The following is a 21,652-nucleotide window of genomic DNA, read 5'->3' on the forward strand; positions in this document are numbered from 1 at the left end:
GTTGGCGTTCATTCTATCGTGCTTCGTCGTCCAGAGCCACCCTCTCCTATATCGAAGTTCACAATGACGAAGCAGGCTTGCCAGAAGAAACACAAGCATCATCCCCGACGTCATTCAATCCGCATTTCCACATCTGCAACGAGGCAATCAAACCCTCTGTCTTGCTTTTCTCTACTCACCATGCAACGTCACTCTTCACAAGCCCATCTAAACTAGCACCCGCCAAATTCACTGGGCGCCAACTGCAGCACCATTTGCGCCCCCCTCCACACGTCCTGCAAGTGTACCCTCTACCCGGTCCGAATCCCTCCCTACGGGAAATCCCACTGTACCACTTGTCGCCCACACATCTAGTCCATCCTCGCGTCCCCACTCCCGCCATTTCCCCAAGCTACCGAGAACGACACCAAAGTAGTCATGTGTAACGCTCCAAGTCCAAGCCTAAGTCTTAATCGATGGCGTTTTTTTTCGGTGTAACAGGTGGGCATGGATCGATCGGATCCGGGCCGCGGGTGGTACGGTGCAGACTCGAGGAAAAGGTATATGTACGTGGGAAAAGGGGAGAAGGTACATGTTGTGTCTAGAAAATACGGGAGTGTTCGCGTGGAGACGGAGAGGTGCATTGAGAAAAGTGACAAGTGACAGATGACAGGAGATGACACCCGGAGTGAATACCGATATACAGTTTATCTTTTGCTTAGCCTCGTCAATCATCATTGTCGTCCTTATCTGGCAATTGTAATTTACATCTGAACGTCCTTAAACTCATTTAATCGATCACCAGTTTTTGAGCCTAAAATAAAAAACTCTACTAGGACTAGCTACAAAAATGCATACACAACCTCATCTCGCTATCCCACTTTTCACTAGCCTACTTCCTCTCCACCCCTTCCACCTGGTACACAATCCCAATCGAATAAAGGCTCCGCAACTTGATAGCGTCCGCGTTACCTGCTCCCGTAAAGTCGTCCAGAAACGCCCCTGTACGACGTAGTGAAAACGGTGGGTTGGATGGCAAAAGCACTTCATGTAACATGATGTCCGTGCCACAAAGTGGGTGCCCAAGCAATACGGTGGCTTTTTTCCCTGGTTGCAAGCGCAGTTTTATTTTATTTTTTCGAGAGAAGAAATTGGGTAGCAGGACAGACGACGAACAGGAAACTGGGAAAATGTAGCCAAGATGCAGAAAGAGGCCACAGTTGTCATGGCGATCTGACATAGTTAAAGACTGCATATAGCCGTGGTTTGAGTAAAAATAAAACCTTACTACTGTCAGCCAGTTTCTGAAAAGAAGTCATCAACAATATGGACAAATCTCCAATGTTCCACCTCCCGGCCTTCGTCCACTTCCCCCGTAAAATGTTTGCGCAGCAGACAACTGGCGTATCACCGTGTGCTGAACAGGATACGTATGAGCTATGCGATATACATAGTACCAGCAGTCCGTATCCTACGTCTGCTAGCTCAACTTGCTCGACGACATCGACGTATGAGCGCCACTCGACGGAGAAGGAGACGGATTCGACGGCCGCGATGCGGCGAGCGAAGTTGAGACAGGCGCAGCTGGAGACTTGTCGGACGGCTCCGCAGGCACAGGCGTACGATAAGATTTCGCCGTCGATCTTGTTTGTTGATTTACGCGGGTGCTCTTCGCATAAGATGTATTGTTGAGATGATGAGAATTGTTTACTGGGGGTTTCTCACAACATCAACTTCAAAAGAATGAAGAAGAGAAAAAGAGCCTTTGGAAAATGCTTTTAATACACGGCGCATCGACGCCAACGCCAACACGTCTGCGTCCCTACGCCACCGCGACTTCAACAGAGCCTAGGCCGTTAATAATTGTCATTTAATACAGAACCGTCCACCAATCCGACGTCATTGTCTTCAAGTCAACTTTTCCAAGACTGCCGATACCAAATCAGCACCGCCAGAATCAAAAGTTCAAATCCAAACCAGCCCCAAACCCAGAGAGTGAAGAGATATAATGGCAGAGCGAAAAAGGGGGAGAGACCGTAACGCCGTCGCTTGATATTCATACAAAACCATAAAATCGTTGTTTTCCACACAAAAGATCACGCCGTACATCATTGGCGTGTGACGCCGACGAAGTTATTCGTCAGTCTCTGCTGCACGCGGCGCGGTCAATGTCTGCCCTGCCATAATTGCTTCGCGGTCCCGTCGCATGCCCTCGAGTACGCCGACCAAGCCACCTTCGCGCATGCGTTCGAGCACAACCTTCATGCCCTCGCGCGCATTTGGCTGGCTTCGCTGTGCACGCGAGAGACCAATCTTTTCAATGTTGCGTTGTAGAGCTGCGGTGCCCCAGCTTCGCAAAAGGCCCATCTTTTGAGGCTGTTCCTCTTCCACAATCCCCTCTCTAGCTGCCTCGCGCTTCTTCTTCCACGTCTCGCCAATGTGACTGTGCAGTGTGACCGAGCTTGTTACATCTGTTGTCTCGCCATTGTCTTCCACCTTGACGCCATTGCCCTTGTTGTTGAAGTTGATGAAGCCGTGGCGTAGAGCGGGGCTTTCCGTGCCCTGCCGAACTCTCGTGTGCTCAGGCGCCAGCGAAGAAGGACGAGTGAACTTCTGCCTTTCAATGACTGATAAAACTCCTGTCCACTCCAGATTGCGGGACTCAGTGTCCATCCATCCCTCCTTGATATCCACCACCGACTTCTCAAGAATGTAAGACTGCGATTCGCCGCCGGCCGATGCACCAAGCAGAGACCGAGGGACGAGCTTGAGCACAGCAGAGGGGAGTTTAGAGCGCTTGAGGTGTAGGCGTATGGTAGTCAGGCGCTGGGTCTCGGGGTCATAGTGGCGGGCGATGGTGTCGGTGGAGAGCACGTGAGTGGAGTAAGGGTTTGGATAGCGCAGGAAGTAGGCAAGTGAGACAGCCGAGAAAGGGTACGAGTAAGTTTCGTTGGAAGAGTAGAATTTGACCATTTTGGCGTCTTATTGGTGCTTTAGAGCTTCCTGTCCAGGTGTATGTGGAGAGGCAGAGGGCGGGTGGAGCAGTTGGTAGGTAGAAGGTTAGATGAACCTGTAGCGGACGGTGATCTATCTCAGGTAACGAAGTCGCATGGTCAGCAGCATCCAATTGCGAATGGACAATTGGGAAGGCCGTTGCAGGGGAGATGTCGAGCGGGGATGGTGTGAAGACGGTGGTGTGACGACAAGCGGCAGAACCATCTGGAGCTCTGCGTACGATCAGTTTTGCCTCTCGGTCGCTCGGTCGTTCGTCGGCGCTGCGACTTGCCCACCCCCGATATTGTGGCTGAAGTGTGGCGCGGTGCGGGGCAGCTGAGGCGGTGCGGCAACACCAAATTGAAGCGGGGTGGTGCCATTTTAATTAATTGGCCATTGAGTCAACGCGTGATGAATCATAGCCCGTCTTCTTGATCGCGACTCCTCCACATCTGTATCCGCTGAGATTCCGTATCGACACACACATCCAATCTCATCGCCATAATGACTGAGCCCGAGCCGCCGGCAGTAGCCGCCCTGTCCATCTCTGACACGGCCACGCAACCTGTTTCCAAAGCCACCGAACAGGAAATCAACCCGTGGGATGTGCAAGCTGCAGTAGACGAGGATGGAAATGTCAAGGAATTTGACTATGTCAAGATCTCAGAGCAGTGGGCAACAAAGCTCATAGACCAACCGCTCCTTGAACGATTCGAGCGCGTGACCGGCCACAAGCCACATCGCTGGTTGCGGCGCGGGCTGTTCTTCTCTCACCGAGACCTGGACTTGATTCTTGACACTTACGAGCGTGGCGAGGACTTTCTTCTATACACTGGCCGTGGACCTAGCAGCGATGCCATGCACATTGGTCATACCATCCCCTTCGAGTTCACCAAGTGGCTACAAGATGTCTTCGACGTACCGTTGGTCATTATGTTGACCGACGACGAAAAGTTCTTGTTCAAGGAAAAACTGAAGCAAGAGGAAGTTTACGAGTTTGCTCGGCAAAATGCAAAAGACATCATTTCCATTGGCTTTGATGTAAAGAAAACTTTCATGTACATCGACTCGGAGTTCTTCACATCGGGATACAACAGACATTTCAACCTGAACGCGACCGAGTTTGAAAAGCTCATCACCAACAACCAGGTCCGTGGCGCATTCGGCTTCCACGGCTCTACAAATATCGGCAGTAACGCATTCGCTGCCAAGCAATGTGTAGCTGCATTTGCCTCGTCATACCCCTTCATCTGGGGTGAAGATTACAAGACCTACCGTCGATCGAAGAAGCTCGCTGCGACGCCTTGTCTCATTCCCTGCGCCATTGATCAGGACCCTTACTTTCGTCTCGTCCGCGAGAACTGCAATCGCATGGATAATCCTTCACCAAAGCCTGCGCTTATCCACTCCAAGTTTCTCACAGCACTACAAGGCGCTGGCGGTAAAATGAGCGCTTCCAATGCCAATTCAGCTATCTTTATGAGCGATACTGCAAAGCAAGTGAAAAACAAGATCAACACCAAAGCATTCTCGGGCGGTCAGGAAACACTTGAGCTTCATCGTGAGAAGGGAGGAAACCCCGACATTGACGTACCCTACCAATACATCGCTTATTTTGAGGATGACGACGAGAAGCTCAAGAAGCTCGCCGAAGATTACCGCAAGGGCGAGCTGCTAACTGGCGAGATGAAGAAAGAATGCATTGAAACTATGACAGCATATACCAAGAGGTTCCAAGAAGCAAGGACAAAGGTCACAGATGAGATTCTAGACGAATTCCTCCGCCCAAGGAAGCTAGAATGGAGGGGTAACCCGAAACCCACCAAGCCAAAGCTGGAGCAACCAAAAGAAGATACTGAAGGGGGTCCGATGTTAGATGCCGATGGCAAGCCAATGACCAAGAATGCCATGAAGAAAGCTGCCAAGATGGCCGAGGTTGAGCGAAAGAAGAAAGAGAAGGAAGCTGCTGCTGCGAAGCAGTAGTGTGCCTGGTAGATCCATTTAAATGCTAGATGAATAGACATGTGATACGGGAACCATAAATCAGATCCGGACGTCGAACTTCGTTGTGTGAATCGCCTCGCATCAATGTTCAGCGCACTCTTATATGACTACTCCTACTCAATGTATACAGCACTTTGCATTAGTAAAAAGGATGCCGTACGATGATCTATGAGATGATAGCATTTTGGCATTTGCTTCAACTCTACCAGTCGTGACGTAAGGGACAGCGCGCGTGGACAGTACATAGGACTACTCAGCGGGCCGAACCGAAAATGTGGACCCGGATGATCTCAACGATAGTAACCCACAAGTAAGTCTGTCGTTCTCTAAGTCGGTCCACCAACGGTACTGCAGTCCCGTACTCCAGCAACCATTTTTCACTCGCTGCGGTTAAAGCTTGAGTTCCCCAAGTTGGTTCAGGTTCGCCATGCACCCCGAATCATTCTCTGGGTCTATGCGGAGCTGCCACAAACTATCGAAACTATGGCGCTCTTGGATTTTATTCGCTGTCTCCACGCTTGACTAACAGCTGAGTCAATGATGTCCGCATGTATAAAGCTATTCATGTACCCCATACCCAGACGCGTACTAGTTTCATGCGCCATCTAACGAAGCCCGCACTCAACGCTTCGTACCATACGATTGTCCATGCCGGACACCATTGGCATTTCGTTTAAACTTTATACAATCCTGCTTATGTTATCTGATGGCTAAACCTTTCTGCGTCTTGTTTACGACAACCGGACTCTTTATGTGCGGGGCGGCACCCAGATCTGCCTCAATTCCATCTTCTGACTTCCCTCAGGTTTCACACTCTTACCACACATATTCAAGACCATTTTTCTATCTCTTTTACAAACCGATAATATCATGTCATCTCTTGATACAAAATCAGCACATGAAGCCGCGTACTCTGACCAGCAGCCCGTGGATCTACACATCAGGAACTCATCAAGTTCGGCCAGTACCGCAAACACTTCATCTTCTCAACCGACAATTTCGATATCAGAGTCATTACATCCCATTACTGGCCACTCCAACCGTACAATAGATGCGGTCAATGATGCTGAATGCTCAATGACACTCATACAGGGTGTAAAGCTTTACCCAAAAGCCATCCTATGGTCAGTGTTATTGTCAATGACCCTCATCATGGAAGGCTACTCCACAATTCTAGTACCCAACTTGTTCGCCATGGGCCCTTTCAAAAAGAAATTTGGCAGCTTGCAACCAAATGGGGACTATGAGATCCACCCTGATTGGCAAAGCGGATTCGTCAATGGGGGTCTCGTAGGTCAGATTATAGGGCTCTTCGCTACAGGCATTATAGCCGAGTGGATTGGATACCGGCGCGCTCTCATGGTTGGACTGACCGCGATGGCTCTCTTCATATTCATACCGTTCTTCGCAACAACCAAGGTGGTGCTGCTGGTTGGCCAATTAATGTTGGGGATGCCTTGGGGAATGTTCCAATGCATCTCTACTGTCTACGCAGCCGATGTTTGTCCCGTAGCTCTCAGGGCTTACTTAACAACGTACGTCTTTGCTACTTCTCCTACGATTATTGTCAAGGACCTGAAAATAATACAGATATGTCAATGCATGCTGGGTACTCGGACAACTTATCGCTTCCATTGTGTTGCGCTGCATGATCACTAATACTTCATCATGGTCATACCGCACACCATTTGCACTCCAATGGATTTTCCCCGTACCTATACTCGGCTTCGTATACTTTGCACCAGAGTCTCCATGGTGGCTCATCAGGAAAAGCAATTTCGCTGATGCAAAGGAATCCCTTCGCCGCTTACGCTCCAAACCCAAGCACGTCTCGGATGACGAATTCGATGCTGGCCTAGACGCTACAATGTATGCAATGGTACAGACGAACCAAAAGGAACTGCTGATGCAGAGCGGGACGAACTACAAAGACTGCTTCAAAGGGGTTGACAGACGACGAACAGAAATTACGTGTATGGTTTGGATGGTTCAAACACTATGCGGTGGTTCGTTCATGGGATTCTCAACATATTTTTGTAAGTTGGGCCCGCTCAAGTGATATGTTCTTGTTGACTCACATGTTATAGATGAACAAGCCGGTCTCGCCTCTTCGCATGCTTTCAGCCTATCCCTGGGCCAATTTGCGCTTGGCCTTCTCGGTGTTGTCGTATCCTGGGTTCTGATGGTCCTCTATGGGCGTCGTAGCCTCTACCTTTTCGGCCAGGTATTGACATTTGCCTTTGTCTTGTTCATCGGCATCTTGGCCTGTATACCTGGGCGCCGCACCGTCACTATTGCTAGTCCCACTACCACCATCAGCTCATCTCAGGTCGCGCCTAACGCACTCAATTGGGCCATCGCTACGCTATTGCTAGCCTTCACTCTCATATACGATGCAACAATCGGGCCTATATGCTACGCTCTTGTATCGGAGATTCCCTCTACACGATTACGCAGCAAGACTATCGTGCTTGCACGCAACTGCTACAACATCTCCGGCATCGTTGCCAACATCATCACACCGCACATGCTCAATCCCACATCGTGGGGTTGGGGTGCACTAACCGGCTTCTTCTGGGCTGGCACAAGCATCATCGGCATCGCATGGAGCTGGTTCCGGCTCCCAGAACCGAAAAATAGGACATTTGGGGAACTAGATGAACTCTTCGAACGGAAATTGCCCGCAAGAAAGTTCAAGAACACAAATCTGAGACCTCCTGAACGTGCGGTGGACGGTGTCACGGTGACACCTGGGAAGCGTACAGGATAGTTTGGGCTATTTGCGCGGGCAACATGATCACGGTGGAAATAATGGTATCGGAACACACGACAGGCTAGAAGCACACGGGAAATTCATCGACCTCCATAACGAGAAGACTCGATAAGTCATCCTCGTACTTCGGCTTCATAGAAGCAACTTAATTGTCCCTGGAGTTGACACTAAGCTAGATTGCACTACACAGCACAACTCCAATGTTAAGCAAAGAAAATCTTGACTTTTGTTTTAGTATCCTAATTGAATCAAATTGTCTTCATATACAATCTACCTCATTTGACAACATAACTCAATGTTTTCGACTATTTACTCAGTAAATGATTCGGCAGCAAGCCCGCGTCAACGTTAAACACGCTTGTCAGGCGAGATTTAAATGGAAGGGGAGAAGCAATGTCGAGTTGCGCACATGTTGAGAGTTGACTCCATGGATACGCTGACACCAAAGAAGTATGCGTTGACATCTGCTAGATTGCTAGTGGGATAGAGGATTGCGAAGGTAAGGTTACTAAAATTGTGATTCTTTGGGATTGACTGCTGAGCAGGTAATGTTTGAAGGACATAGTGAGCAAAGTAATTGCCCACTTCATTCTACACTTGGTGGATAGTTTATCATGTTTGTTTTTTTGGACTATAGATTCACTTTGAATTGAGTATTCATCATGAATAATTGTGAGCAAGCTCTTCTTTCATGATTTGTATTTTAGAATTCTCTATTAGGATTGGCGGGATGTTTACAAACAGTTGCCTCAGCTTAATCAACAAATGAGTGTATAGGTAAGATAATGTTATTGAGTATAGCCTTGAAAATGACTAACAAAATTCCAAGCATTGGTTCAATTTGGTTTAGACGATTCGAAAAAAAACCATAAACGGGTCAAAGCGACAGCAACAAATTAGCTTTGTCGGCATTTAGTCGTCCGCCGTGTCTGCACAGCAAAGCGGAATCTGTTGAACCCATTCAGACGATCGAACTTGGTGGGCTGTCAAACGGCGTATAGGAGTAGGTTCTAGGATAGAGTACACGACATTTCGACATTGACGCTTAGCTTAAGTCAGCGAGCAATACGTTGAAACTTGTCGGAAACTTACCCGTCTCAGACACTCGATCGGCTCGTAACCAGCTTCTGTCTTGCGCCTTTCGACATATTGCTGATATTTTACATCTTCGTCCGGCCGTGCAGCGCGCCATGGATGCTCCCCAGTTCGCATGGCCATGTAGATTATACCGCAAGCCCATACGTCTAGAGGGCGGGGGTCGAATTCCTTGAGCGTAAACTCTTCTGGAGCAGTATATGGCAAAGAGCCGCAGATTCCAGCACTCATGCGTGGTTCTGTCTCCCAGGCTGTACGGAAACATTCGGCATTCCCAAAATCGATGATCTTGACTAATCCAGTCGTAGTGAGGAGTACGTTCTCGGGCTTGAGGTCGCGATGCGCCACGCCCATCTCATGCATATACACCAGTCCTTGTATCAACTGCTTAAAGAAACAATCGGCTTCTGTTTCTTCGAGTGCACCGGCATGCAGTATAACTGAATGCAAGTCCTCCCCAGGAAAGTACTCCATAATCTGGCATTCCATGCCCTTGTCGTCCTGCAAAAGATCCAAAGTAGCAAGAATATTTTGATGATGTAGCGACGATGAGATGCAGACTTCTGAAACTACGCGCTTGTGGTACTTATCATCTGATTCCCCTTCAAGCTGCTTGTGCTCTTTTACTGCAAAGACTTGCTTGCTACGCGGATTCTTCTCGTCGATCTTGTAGCAAACACGGACCGTACCAAAGGCACCCCATCCAAGCACATCGCCGCATTTACTGTATTTACTGGCGAAGACTTGAGCCGGATCGGACATATTTTGCGCAACGGTGGGATCTGCCGTTTCCTTTCGCAGCCTTTTGAGCCAGTTGGATGCTACGTGACGTATCTGCTGCTCTTTGAAATGGCGAACCATCTTGAAAGACTTTCCACGGTTCGCGTAACTATGAATGGTATGCTCATGATGGCCATGTACATCTTCCCGAAATCTTGCGCGCACGTCGGCTGCCTTGACAGTTGACACTTGCCGTGGCAGTGGACGACGACTCGACTTGGCATTGTTAGCCGCTTGGACGCCGATGCTGCTCTTTTTGGTTGCTTCAGAAGAAGGATTCGTTGCCGATAGTGGAAAGCTTGAGGCAGCACTGGCAGTTGGCCCCGGGTCAGTACCCATAGCGGGGTGATGTTGCTGCGAAAAGGCGGCACCACAATAACCAGTTAAAGTCGACTAGAGCAGCCGACTATGCAAACCAATATAGAGTCGCAGCTCTATGTAGCCTGCAAAGACGACTCAGCGAAAATCATTGTGCACTCATGCAAAGATGGCATACTAGTTTATGCGTCTGCGAGCTTTTGTCCTACAGTCTAGGCTGTGGACAAATGTAAGATGATCGTAAAGCGTGGAATACATGGAGCTCAGTAATGGGGGGTGGAACTGGCTTCTCCTCCCAGTTCGGCCGCAATTGGCAGTAGAATTGACGTGACGGAATTGGTGAAACAGAAGGCGGGGTGACGTTGGAAGCGCGACGTTGCGTCAAAAGAAAGCAATATGTGTGTTCGAAGTTGTTGATGATGAGTGTCAAATCTGATTCAAGTGTGGTCCTGGTCTGGGAGAAGTGGTGTCTGAAAAACAAGGCAATAATAGTGGGGCAAACCTCTTCCACTTCACGTGCCTCTCGGGTATGGCCCGGCGTGACCGGGTGAAGCGGAGCCGTGCTGTATTGGCCGCATCGCGAAACGAAAATGTCGTCCTTGGCGTTATCCTTGGCAATTGAGGTAGTGGGTGGCGAGGTGGAGCGGGGGAGGTTAGTTCCAAACGTAAGTTGCATTCACTCTGATCACAATGGGATAGATGGAGAGAATTAGAAAGACGTGTCGGTGAGTTGCATTTTAGAGTTGATTTGTTTATTCTGAGTCTGAGAGGGTAGATTGCCAGTTGGTCAAGTCGGTTCGTCGTTCGTCATTCTTCCTCGAGTGTTGGAATGCTGAAATTATCGAGAATTACTTAAGTTGAAAATATAATGAAATAAAAGAATTCCACCTCAAGTCTCCCACACGTGGGTCAATTGATTTCGGGAAAGGGCGAGACTCAACGAGTATTCGGTAATAGAAGAGATCCTTCTACTATCTGATGTTACAGCTTTACGTACCTTTCGTTTGTCACTTGCCATACTCAAGCTTCGTTGCTCAGCATTTTCCTCACTATGCCAATGGTAATAAAGCCAGACCCAGGAGTATCAGGTCGGGTCAGACGAAGATTATCAAGTGAAGTTGTGTTTTCGTAAACGGCGGCGACTTTAACAGTTCCAATCATTGTGGCGGCGGTATGCCCTCCTCTTCCCAAGGTAGTAATGTAAGAAGCAGATAGTATCATATTAGCTCAATTATTGCACACACTATATATAGTAGTCCACATTGCTTAGTTTGACGAATGTTGATTTTTTTCCGTATTTTCTCTTCTACTTCTCTCTCCATCCTAATGTTCTTTCTAAAAGCTACTACAATTTCTCAGCATACACACTGCATCCCTTCCCCTCGCGCCACACACCCCGAATATTTAACGTCGCATCAATATCCTCAAGCGGATTCCCCTCAACAAGCAGCATATCCGCATTCAATCCCTCCTCCAACCTTCCTCGATCTTCAAACTTGAAGCGCTTCGCAACCAAGCTCGTAGCCGAGCGCAATGCCTCCATGGGTGTCATATCCACCTTGTGGACGAATAGATGAAGCTCATGATGCATGGTCAGACCAAACGCCGTGCCGACTGCAGGACCCGCTGCGTCGCTTCCGCTATTCGCCGTTAGCTATATTCCCAGTAATATTGCTTTTTGTGGGAGGAGAATGAGCACTTACCACAAAATATCAATCCCCGCATCCTTCAACGCCTTAACCCCCTGATACGCAAACTCCACCTTGCCCTTATCCGCAAACCCCATACACCGGCACATATTTCCCACTCGATCCTCCCCAATCAAACCTTTAACCCGCGGATCATGCGCAAATTTGTGCTGTAGATCTACGCCTTCGGTTGTCAAGCTGCCCAGTGTCGCTAGTGTCGGGTTGACCCATGCGTTATTCTTTTTATACGCATCGATGAGTTCCTGAGTGGGGGGATGATCGCAGAAAGTGTGGGTGAGCCCATTTACGCCTGCGTTGAGGACATCGAGGGTGTCTTGCAGACAGGTTGCGTGGGCGACGGTTAGGTAGCCACGGGCGCGGGCTTCGGTGATGATGGTACGTTGGAGGGAGATGGAGGGGTAAGCGTAGTTTTGGCTCATGATTGTACCGCTTTCGTGCATGAGCTTGATGTAGTCTGGTTGCATTTCCTTGGTGGTCCAGTCGAGGTAGTTGGTTACGCTGGTGTGGTCGGTGAGTTTTGGCCAGCGCGCAATTGCGGCGGCGGTTTCTTCGCTTTTGTCGTGCGCGGTGATGACGGGGATGGGCCAGCCGTTTTCGATTGTTGCAGCTTGACCTGCAGTTTTGTAGGATGCCGTGTCAGGTTCGAGGGTTTGCTTGCGGAGTTTTAGGACGTTTTCGAGTTCGTTGTGCATCTCGCACACAGTGGTGACCCCGAATCGTAGGGATTGCGGAAGAGCTACGGGGTCGGCTCTGTCGGCATGAATATGGCAGTCGATCAGACCGGGAAGAAGGGTGTGCCCTGGTTTTGAATATGTTTTCATTGATTCTTGGGGGATGCTACCGATGGGTCCCACTGATTTGATCTTGCCATCCTGTACGTGGGCGTATCCTTCTTCGATCACCTCTTCACCGGTAAATATACGGACATCTCGAATTATAAAAGTGGCCATGATCTCGATTGATATGACTATGGACTACTGTCAAACTTTGGATTCTTTTCGAGGATGCTGAAATGAAGTCAATGTCGAGAGGGTAATAATATGTACAGTTGTGACAAGGAGCACGACATGTGAACGAACATCAGCGGAGTCGGGACCTGAGCTTTTTTAAATAAAAATTCTAATCCCCTGCACTCAATACCAGATGTGTATACGATTGCCGCTGAAGCCATGCTCGAGGAGCATGTTAGAACCAGGATTACAGCGCTAGCGTCCGGGGGCGTTCACACACTAGACGTATAGAAGTCGGAAAAAGGAGGGGCCCATATGGCAAAACAACGCAAGTGGTTCAGTATGGTCAACATGTGGGGAATGAGGCTCGGGCCTGGGGCTGCTTGTTCACCGTGTGGTTCTGCGGGTATCAGTGGTCGCTGCAAGCCCCTCATCGGCCCGCGTCGCGGAGAGCCGAACATGGCTAACATCTGAAGACTCATGGGACGCGAAAAGGTCAGATTTCCCTAGACTAGACAAAGGTATGGTACATTCTTCCATTGTCAGCTTATGGCCACGTACCAGATGATTGCGCTGTGTGCGATATGCAGGTGTATCCAATACCGGCTGGATAGATGTATAATTACGTGTCGACCCACAAGTAAATCCAAAATAGATCAAGGGCTTTGTGTGCAAAAATCTCCACTGAATTGAGACAAGCTCACCTAAAGGGAATATCGCCGTTTGATTTCACATGACGAGATTCTGGCTATTGCAATGACTATGAGAGACAAGCGTTTGTATCGCTTTGCCTGTATTTCCTAGGTGATTTAGCTTCTGCCTGCTTGCTTGCTAGTAGGCTCAGTATCTCTCGATCAGAGAATTCCGTTATCCTCGATCACGAACTAAGATATCGACTATCAGATACGAAGTAGAATGCGTCATTTGCAGATACCGCGTTCTGCAAAGGTGACATGCATGCTGATTTTTATGTGGCGTGCATACATATCACATGCGCTCAGCAGTAAGAATTTAGAGCCCTCTGCTCGGAAGACTTGGTACCGATATTTTATCTAGCGAAGGAGGCATCGGCGACCAGGAACCAGTCTACTACTCGGTCTTGTCGTCGCTTGAGCTAAGCTGCAGTCAATCTGACGTGAGGAGGATTCGTCGGTATCTGGCCCAGAATCCACACATTTTGATATGTTACCCTATCCGGCAGACCTGTTCTGTATTCTTGTGATAGTATTCCGAGTGCTTCAAATGCTTTATTCACGTGACCAGGAATCAGGAAGACGCGTAAAGTGGATGATGGAGGGAAGCCGGAGATGCCAAGCGCCCCACTAACACGGTCAAGCGTGCCATCACGTCGTCACGAGAGCGACATCGCTCTTTCGTTAACGAAACTCTCCATTCTTATCTTTTCAAGCCTTGCGTGATTTGGATGCTGCGCGCTGTCTTTTTAACTGCCAACGATGGTTGTCCTAGTTGATTTGGAAGACGATGAAGCGCCCTCATTACAATCCCCTCACGCGTCTGGCTTGTTGAACGTTAAGCCATTGCACCACTCTTTGAGCGAGTCGGCGGCAGAGAGTGGGCAGCGAGTGAATGTGATAGACGAAAGGCCGAACCCAAACAAGAATGGATTCAGCGCTGCCCTGAGCTGCTATCCGTGAGCCTTAGCCATAGCATGGACTCGACTCCACGCCATGATGCATGCTAACCATGTTAACCACACAGAATAGTAAGCCAACTCGCCGCCCAGCTCGACCTCAACACGCTTCATGACCTGTCGCGCACTTGCAGGCAGTTTCGTGCAAATCTGCTTGAGTACCGTAGCCAACTTGTCAAGCATACGCTGCATTGCGTCAACGAAGATGTCGAGCCCGGCGAAACCCCAGGGTCATCACTCCAGGGAGGAAGGTATAGCATGGCAATGGAATCAAGGTTAACTACCGGTCGTGTTGGGATATGTGCTCGCGATATGGTAGGAGAGTGCCAGCGCTGTGGGACTATTGTTTGCCGGGTATGACGTCTGAGTGTGTAAAGGACGAAGCGGGGACTGATGATTGTCTCAGAATTGCACAATGAAGCCACCGCCAACACCTGCACTTCGGGCTCGACACCGTCGGCTCTGCCGTACGTGTACCAAGGCGCCGTTGCCCATGCTCATGGCTGTCCAGAAAAGACGCTCGTCATCCGACTCCTCGCCACCTGGGTCGCCCGACCAGCGCCCTGTGCTTTTTGAAAGTAGTCAGCCGCGGGCATTCACCGCGCCAGCATTTGAGCGCACCCCTTGCAATTGCGATGATGTGGTATGGTTTTGCGCACCGTGTGGCAAGGACCTGCGAAACGCAGACACCATGTACGTTCGTGGATGGAGCTGGCGCACGCGATATAGCCACTATTTGGGTGGAGTCGGCACAGGAGCTGGCGAGGGTAATGAAGGTGTCGAATGTGGTCGAGGCTGCGCTTGTCTAGGCGCACGAATCGTTGAACACGAGACCTGCGAGCAGGACCTCTTGGATACTATCGAGAGGTCGCACACTCCTTCCTCAGAGTCACCTGACCGCTGGCGGGGAACATCTTACCTCACTCAAGAGATTGAAGGAATTGGCGGGGTGCTGAAAATGAAGCACAAGAAGCAGGTCCGTGTTGGGGAGTGCGTAAAGCTCTATGAAGACGAAAAGGAAAAGTCAATACAGTACCTCGAGCGCGAAGTCAAGGGGGAGCTTAGGAGCTGGTGCTCATGGTGTGAGCGTGTCGTTCTTGGGAAGAAGGACAAGGCTGAAATCAATGGGGTCCGGCCGCCTTCCAGTGGCTCAAGTTCAACAGCCTCAACGAGCTCGAAGCCGTTGTATGGATATTAATAATATCCTACTTTTGTGTTGACATGTTCATTGTATGCTTGTACATAGTTTTGAATTTCTGCTCGTCGCTAACCTCTCCATGATGTGGCATACAACTGTCCTGTTTGGCAATCTTAGACTCCTCGGTTTTTCTCACATCCCATTCAACCTTCTCCAGCATGCAAAATCTTCATGCTAGACGTCAAGATGGTCATCATTATAGTCGTCGTCGTCGTTGTCGTCCCAACACGATTGTTCCCCAGATATCTCAGCCTTCGTCATCTTCTCCTGTTCAGCCTTGACTTCATCAACCCGAACGTTTGGAATTTCGGCCGTCTTTCCCCTCTCATCCATTCCTGATTGCAAGTTCCCACCCTTGTTCACTAAACCAGGTGGGCTACCTTCATCTTCATCCCTCGCCTTAACTAACATCTCCATGTGCCACCGAAGGCTCTCATTCTCTTCCTGAAGTCTCTCAATCTTCGCATGCTGCGCTCGCGTCTCCTGATCCCCTTGAAATTGCGCTTGCAGAACTATGTTGAGAGTTTCCTGTGTTTCCACGTACTGCTGCCGTAATTCACGGTTAATATTTCGATTCTTCTGGCATGCCCTATGAAGCTGTAGATTCTGAGTGCGTAGCTGCTGCATCTCATTTTCTAGCGATAGACGCATATTTTGTAGATTGTGTATGGTGCGTTCGCGCTCAAAGGGGCGAGCATAGATGGCGCCATCCAACAGGGTGCGAACGGCAAGGTATTCGTCGCGGAGAACGATATACCTTGTGGCGAGTTGGACGTGGTTCCAGTCATTGCTGTATTCTTCGGGTACAAGCGAGATGGGATTTGTGGATGATTCGGGCATTTTAGTCAGAGGAATTTGGGGACGGGTAAGGAGAAATTTGCATAGAAAATGCGAGACTATTTATAAGAAGCGTGTTTGCTATGATAAATCACTGCTCACAGTGAATGGGCCAGACGTATTACCTTTCCACCGTGATTTTGGATACACGAAAACCCAATAAAAACTAGGCATTCCCCAGATACTACTGCACTCAGCAGCGCTTCAATAGATTGGATCATCATAAGTAACATCTCTTTCCCGGCTTGTTCATATCACCCATCTCGTACTTACTCATAAGAAGTTTGACACCCGTGACTACGGTTTGGTATTGCCGTGCCTTCCTCTTTCTCCACAGAGCTGCACGTGCGTGGTGAAAACAAACAAACGACTCGCCTCACATGTCATCGACTCACACTCGTTCTTCTTTCACGACCTTGTCTGCCCTTTTACCCTTTACCATTCACTCATACTTCGCCTACCTTCCAAAAGCCATGGGTGACGAGGGCCCCAAATGGCGCCTAGGTGTGTGAGGGCTCGTTTGCTGGAGGCTCTATCCCTTACTAATAACACCTAGACCATGCGGATACCGGCTCAGCAATCTGTCAGCAAGCAGCCTGTAAGCGGAATGAATCAAAAATTGTCAAAGGTGAACTGCGCATCGGTACACGTACACTGTTCGACAATGGTATCCAAAGCCGATGGTACATGGCCTGGCGTCATTGGTGAGTAATCTGTTTCCTGCATCCTCACACGCAAAGAAATGCTAATACAGATCTAGGGGATGCGCGACGAAGCATCAAATCGCGGGCTTGAAGGAGACTACCGAGAACGACCCAACTAAAGCACCTGGCTATGATCGACTCAGCCCAGAAAGTCAAGAGCAGGTGAGACTGGCATTCGAGAAGGGTATGCCCGTAGATAAGGGGTTCAAGGATATTCGTGAGGACCTGGCGAAAAACTCACGCAAGTACGCAAAAGAGTATAGGGACGCAGAGGGCTACAAGGCTGACGTCGCCACTCGCGCTGCTGCTTGCCGTGGAGGCGACTGTGTATCGGACAACATTAAGATCATCAAGGGCCATCTGAGACTCGGCATCTTGGTCAACTTTGACGGTGAACATGTTACGCCGTACTACAAACACTGGGTAAGTTGTTTCGTATCTTCCGGGTGGAGTCTTGTGCTAAACATCCCGCAGAAGTGTATGTCTAAGTATGACTTGGCATGTGCACAGATGTGCTACGAGAAGGGGGAGTTTTATGGTATCGATAACATCCCCGAAGAGTTCAAGGAAGTGGTGCTCAAGACGTTCGAAACGGGCGAGGTTGTGGAGCCGCCAGAGCCTAAGGTCGCGCCACCGAAGACGAAAGCAAAGCCGAAGTCGAAGACGCCTCGTAGCAAGAAGACCAAAGTCAAGCTAGAACCTAGTGACAGTCCGGAAGAGTCAGAAGACCAGCTCGAGGATCCGAACGTTAAATTGCAAGAAACAATCTCACCATCACCCGTGGCAAAACCCAAAGCAAAGAAATCGAAAGCAAAGAGACGCCCTGCTGAAGATATTGACAGCGGTAGCGAGGCCGAACCAGAGTATGTTCCAAGAAAGTCAAGGAGCAGATCTAGTCCATTCAAAGAGGCCAACGTCCTGGCTGAGGCTGCTACATCAGCTCCTGAAGATCTGGTGGACAATTGAACATGCTGCAAGGGGAGAGTATTCAAAAAGTGGAGTAGTGACTGCGATGGTCTTACAATATATACATATCTATGGAAGCGAGACACAAGTGTAAGAGTCGGGCTGTCATTCATTCCTTGTATCGCCCATGGAGACGATTGCAGAGGCTATCATAACTATATATGGCTAGAGAGTGAGTCTCAGTAGCAAGCAGAAGAATGCGGGATTCCAGTCAAATCATCCTATAAGTTATGAATTCATTCATCTAATTATATTTCCGACTGCCAAAGGTAAATACAAAGCTTTGGCCTAGCGATTGAATGCAGAAGCACGTAATGCGGGGCGATGAACTTACGTTAGTGATCAGTGCACGACCCACCCAAGCTCCCGGTGGTGCATCCCAGTCGCAAGCTGTCCTCCCCGCAAATCATATCCACTCCACCATCCATCAACTGAACCAACCCAGTACGACCTAAAGCGCTTCTCTGCACCTTGTCAAAACACCAGGAATCTACGCGAAAACAGCCATCATGCCGGGCAAAATCATCGCCGTCACCTCGGCCTCGCACTTCTCCCAGCTTCTCTCGCAATCTACATATACCGTCGTAGACTTCTACGCCGACTGGTGCGGGCCATGTAAAGCCATTGCGCCCGTCTTCCAAAACCTAGCAGAGAAGGAGACAAAGCCAGGAAGGATGCAGTTTGTCAAGGTGGATGTAGATAGCCAGCAGGAGGTTGCAAGGAAATATGGCGTCAGCGCGTACGTACATTCCAATTGACGGGATTCCAAATCGCAGTCAAAAACCTCAATCAAGACATGGAATGCTAACATGCGCTATTCGCAGCATGCCAACCTTCCTGGTAATCAAGTCCAACTCAGTAGTCGAGACTATCCGCGGCGCAAACCCCTCTGCCCTTACAGCTGCCGTGCGCAAAGCTGCCAGCGACACATCTGGTCCGGGCGCCGCCTCCGCTGCCTTCCAGTCCAAAGGGCGCACGCTTGGGTCAGCTGAGGAACCCAGTCGCCCGGTCGGAGATAGTCCATTCGCAGGTTTACAACGCATGTTGATGGGCAACGGCGGCCTGACCGATTTGGTGATCAGATTTGCAGCCCTGTACTTCATCAGTCTATTCGCGTTTGACGCGTTCAAGGCTGCGGAAGAAAGCCCATTCAATGTGAAGGCAAAGCGGTAAATGCGCAGTTGGAATGTTGGAGTTTGCGCACAACTGCTTAGCCAAGTTAGGATGAAAGGGCTGTTTGGCGTTGGGACAAGAACAAGGCGTTTGGGAGGGATACCACTTCAAATCAGATCGTCGCGCATACCGGCATTACTCTCTGTAGTCTATGCTGCGAGCTGTAGAGACTGTCTAACACAATACATTGATACATACAATGCTTTTGAAATTCTCCTTTCCCATATATCTCGTTTCGCAGTCTACTTTAGTGGTTAGTTTCTTCACTAACTTGATACGCTGCAAGTCGGCCCGCCACAAGGCCTCACAAAGCAGGCGTACTTATGGGCGCATCAACGAGGCTGTAAGGGTGGCCTTACGTTTGTTAGGTATGCCTCCCAACCCCGCAAAGTCAGCCTTGCTTGCAACGCCCTCCTAACGCATGTTGTTGTAGATCGGACATAACACCATTGCTGTTCCTACGAATATCCAGGACTGAATGATCAAAGCGACACTAAACAGCGCAATAACTTCAGTCTTTTTTTTTGAAAATCTTCCATGAACTAGGCTCCCCACAGATGCAGCAAGTCAACTTAAATAGCATAGAAGCACTTTGATCATGCGCATGTTTCACGATTTACTGCAGCCATCAGCAGCCTCGTCGTCATTGTACGAAGATGGTAGGGCCAGGCACTATAAGATATTGGCTCATCCCAATGATGGTGGTGCCGTTCGTGTCTAGAGCCGGCCTATACTTACCCATCGTCTCTAGAATCGGCTAGGTTCGCATTTTTGGCAGAATGGTTCACCTTGAGTCTGTGATAATTCCATCCATACTTCTTGTATCGCTTACCACCGCTTCTCCAAGTACCCAGAGTGCGCTGCCGTATGAAGCAAACAGAGTGCAGAATTTTAGTCAAGTGAGTATGGCAATTCAATCTCATCTTCTCAACTTATGCTGGAAGTCTAGATTACTCCATCGTCTGATCTTCAATGGATACCATGCTACAACGGCTTTGACTGTGCCAATTTGATAGTACCGCTTGACTATGAATACAGCAGTACTGGCACCACAACCATGGCGTTCATTCGCAAGCTTGCCCCAGGAAACGTTACTCAGGATCTTCTCTTCAATCCTGGTGGACCCGGTGGCTCAGGCGTAGGCAGTTTGCTTTCCGGAATCGGCGACCTCATCTTGAATCTCAGTGGCGGACAATACAACATTGTCAGCTTCGACCCAAGGGGCGTAAACAATAGCGGTGTCGAACTGACCTGCTTCCCCGGCCAACCAAACATCCGAGACGCATACTGGAGTACTTTCGACGAGCTATCCCAAGCCTTAAATCTCGACGAAACCTACGCTCGCGGCCTTGCAATAGGACAATGGTGCACAAAAGCCAATGCGAACACAACTGCACGATACGCAGGTACCCTCGCCGCAGTACAAGATATACTCCACTTTACCACTCTCCAGTCCCGCCTCCGCAACCTCAAGAATCCCGACGAATCTCTCGTGAACTTCTATGGTCTAAGCTACGGCACCCTCATTGGACAAACGCTCGCATTTAAATATCCCACCCGCGTCGGCCGCATAGTCCTAGACGGCACCGTCAACGCTGACGACCATTTCAACGGCGCTAAGCTAGATGCCGTACGAGACGTCGATGAAGCATATACTTGGTTCTTCAACCTGTGCCACGCTGCTGGACCACAGCACTGCCCCTTCTATGCTAAAGACGTGAAAAAGCGCCTCGATATCCTCTTATCCAACCTCCAAGTTGAACCAGTCATTCTATCCACCTCAACTCCCGCGCCAAAGGTTATAACCAAAACCGCCGTTCTGGCCGCAGCTTTCCACGTTCTCTACGCTGGTGCTACGGGCTTCCCGTTCCTGGCACGCGGTCTTGCCGCACTCGAAAAAGGGGATGGAGCGAGATGGTTGGAGGAAACTCGGCGGTTCCAACGGCCCAGTGGGGCGGCACAGGAGACGTATGTGTTGGTTACTGGGGCTGACTACGCGGGGAGAAGTAAGGTGAGTCGGACGGGGTTTAGGGAGGTGTATGAGAAAGTGGTAAGAACGAGTGTGTATGCGGGACGTGTGTATGTGCTGGAGAATTTGGTGGTGGGGGTGGGGATTGAGGTTGTGCCTCCGGAGAGTCAGGTGTTTAGTGGTGAGTTGTACAACTTGCTCCCCTTTTCCTTTTCTGCATCCAGAGATCTAACTGGTATGTAGGGTTTAAGGATACGGAAACTAAGACGCCGATTTTGTTTGTGAATCCGTCGGTTGATCCCATTACGCCTGTTGCGAATGCGAGGTATATGGCGGGGTTTTTTGAGGGAGCGGTGGTCCTGCAGCAGAATTCCACGGGACATACGGTGTTGCCATTCTTAGGAGAGTGTATGGCTGGAGCGGGGAGATGCCGGAGGTGGGAAAGGTGTGTCAAGTTGATGTGAAGGTTGATTGGGAGGGAGGGTTAGGGTTGGCATAAATTGATGAAGCTGGTTTCTTGTGAGATTTGAACTATGTTCGGGGAAGGGGGGG

General features: G+C 49.5%; 10 protein-coding genes across 10 annotated transcripts; 6 read left to right on the forward strand and 4 right to left on the reverse strand.

Annotated features, from left to right (window-relative positions):
• Positions 1-2,112: 2,112 nt before the first annotated feature.
• Positions 2,113-2,952, reverse strand: COCMIDRAFT_102017 (uncharacterized protein; the record flags this gene model as incomplete). The annotated part of the gene is made up of 1 exon (XM_007692286.1): positions 2,113-2,952. One exon carries the CDS (start codon positions 2,950-2,952, stop codon positions 2,113-2,115), a length of 840 nt encoding a protein of 279 aa, XP_007690476.1.
• A 525-nt stretch (positions 2,953-3,477) lies between these two features.
• COCMIDRAFT_102001 (uncharacterized protein) lies at positions 3,478-4,956 on the forward strand (the record flags this gene model as incomplete). The annotated part of the gene is made up of 1 exon (XM_007692287.1): positions 3,478-4,956. The coding sequence occupies one exon, from the start codon at positions 3,478-3,480 to the stop codon at positions 4,954-4,956; it is 1,479 nt and encodes a 492-aa protein (XP_007690477.1).
• An 891-nt stretch (positions 4,957-5,847) lies between these two features.
• Positions 5,848-7,747, forward strand: COCMIDRAFT_7497 (uncharacterized protein; the record flags this gene model as incomplete). Its single annotated transcript, XM_007692264.1, has 3 exons — positions 5,848-6,512; positions 6,568-7,013; positions 7,065-7,747. The coding sequence occupies 3 exons, from the start codon at positions 5,848-5,850 to the stop codon at positions 7,745-7,747; spliced, it is 1,794 nt and encodes a 597-aa protein (XP_007690454.1).
• A 915-nt stretch (positions 7,748-8,662) lies between these two features.
• COCMIDRAFT_7498 (uncharacterized protein) lies at positions 8,663-9,964 on the reverse strand (the record flags this gene model as incomplete). Its single annotated transcript, XM_007692265.1, has 2 exons — positions 8,663-8,794; positions 8,843-9,964. The coding sequence occupies 2 exons, from the start codon at positions 9,962-9,964 to the stop codon at positions 8,663-8,665; spliced, it is 1,254 nt and encodes a 417-aa protein (XP_007690455.1).
• Positions 9,965-11,288: 1,324 nt separating this feature from the next.
• On the reverse strand, positions 11,289-12,602 carry COCMIDRAFT_28465 (uncharacterized protein; the record flags this gene model as incomplete). The annotated part of the gene is made up of 2 exons (XM_007692271.1): positions 11,289-11,583; positions 11,647-12,602. 2 exons carry the CDS (start codon positions 12,600-12,602, stop codon positions 11,289-11,291), a joined length of 1,251 nt encoding a protein of 416 aa, XP_007690461.1.
• A 1,454-nt stretch (positions 12,603-14,056) lies between these two features.
• Positions 14,057-15,451, forward strand: COCMIDRAFT_101968 (uncharacterized protein; the record flags this gene model as incomplete). Its single annotated transcript, XM_007692288.1, has 3 exons — positions 14,057-14,253; positions 14,322-14,607; positions 14,660-15,451. 3 exons carry the CDS (start codon positions 14,057-14,059, stop codon positions 15,449-15,451), a joined length of 1,275 nt encoding a protein of 424 aa, XP_007690478.1.
• Positions 15,452-15,625: 174 nt separating this feature from the next.
• COCMIDRAFT_101994 (uncharacterized protein) lies at positions 15,626-16,291 on the reverse strand (the record flags this gene model as incomplete). The annotated part of the gene is made up of 1 exon (XM_007692289.1): positions 15,626-16,291. The coding sequence occupies one exon, from the start codon at positions 16,289-16,291 to the stop codon at positions 15,626-15,628; it is 666 nt and encodes a 221-aa protein (XP_007690479.1).
• Positions 16,292-16,761: 470 nt separating this feature from the next.
• Positions 16,762-17,958, forward strand: COCMIDRAFT_101987 (uncharacterized protein; the record flags this gene model as incomplete). The annotated part of the gene is made up of 4 exons (XM_007692290.1): positions 16,762-16,792; positions 16,845-16,992; positions 17,049-17,415; positions 17,467-17,958. The coding sequence occupies 4 exons, from the start codon at positions 16,762-16,764 to the stop codon at positions 17,956-17,958; spliced, it is 1,038 nt and encodes a 345-aa protein (XP_007690480.1).
• Positions 17,959-18,467: 509 nt separating this feature from the next.
• COCMIDRAFT_101962 (uncharacterized protein) lies at positions 18,468-19,131 on the forward strand (the record flags this gene model as incomplete). Its single annotated transcript, XM_007692291.1, has 2 exons — positions 18,468-18,697; positions 18,783-19,131. The coding sequence occupies 2 exons, from the start codon at positions 18,468-18,470 to the stop codon at positions 19,129-19,131; spliced, it is 579 nt and encodes a 192-aa protein (XP_007690481.1).
• A 779-nt stretch (positions 19,132-19,910) lies between these two features.
• COCMIDRAFT_101947 (uncharacterized protein) lies at positions 19,911-21,564 on the forward strand (the record flags this gene model as incomplete). Its single annotated transcript, XM_007692292.1, has 3 exons — positions 19,911-20,030; positions 20,081-21,281; positions 21,344-21,564. The coding sequence occupies 3 exons, from the start codon at positions 19,911-19,913 to the stop codon at positions 21,562-21,564; spliced, it is 1,542 nt and encodes a 513-aa protein (XP_007690482.1).
• Positions 21,565-21,652: the final 88 nt, after the last annotated feature.

This window comes from Bipolaris oryzae, assembly GCF_000523455.1.
Source record: "Bipolaris oryzae ATCC 44560 unplaced genomic scaffold scaffold_124, whole genome shotgun sequence".
Classification (NCBI taxonomy): Eukaryota; Fungi; Ascomycota; class Dothideomycetes; order Pleosporales; family Pleosporaceae; genus Bipolaris; species Bipolaris oryzae.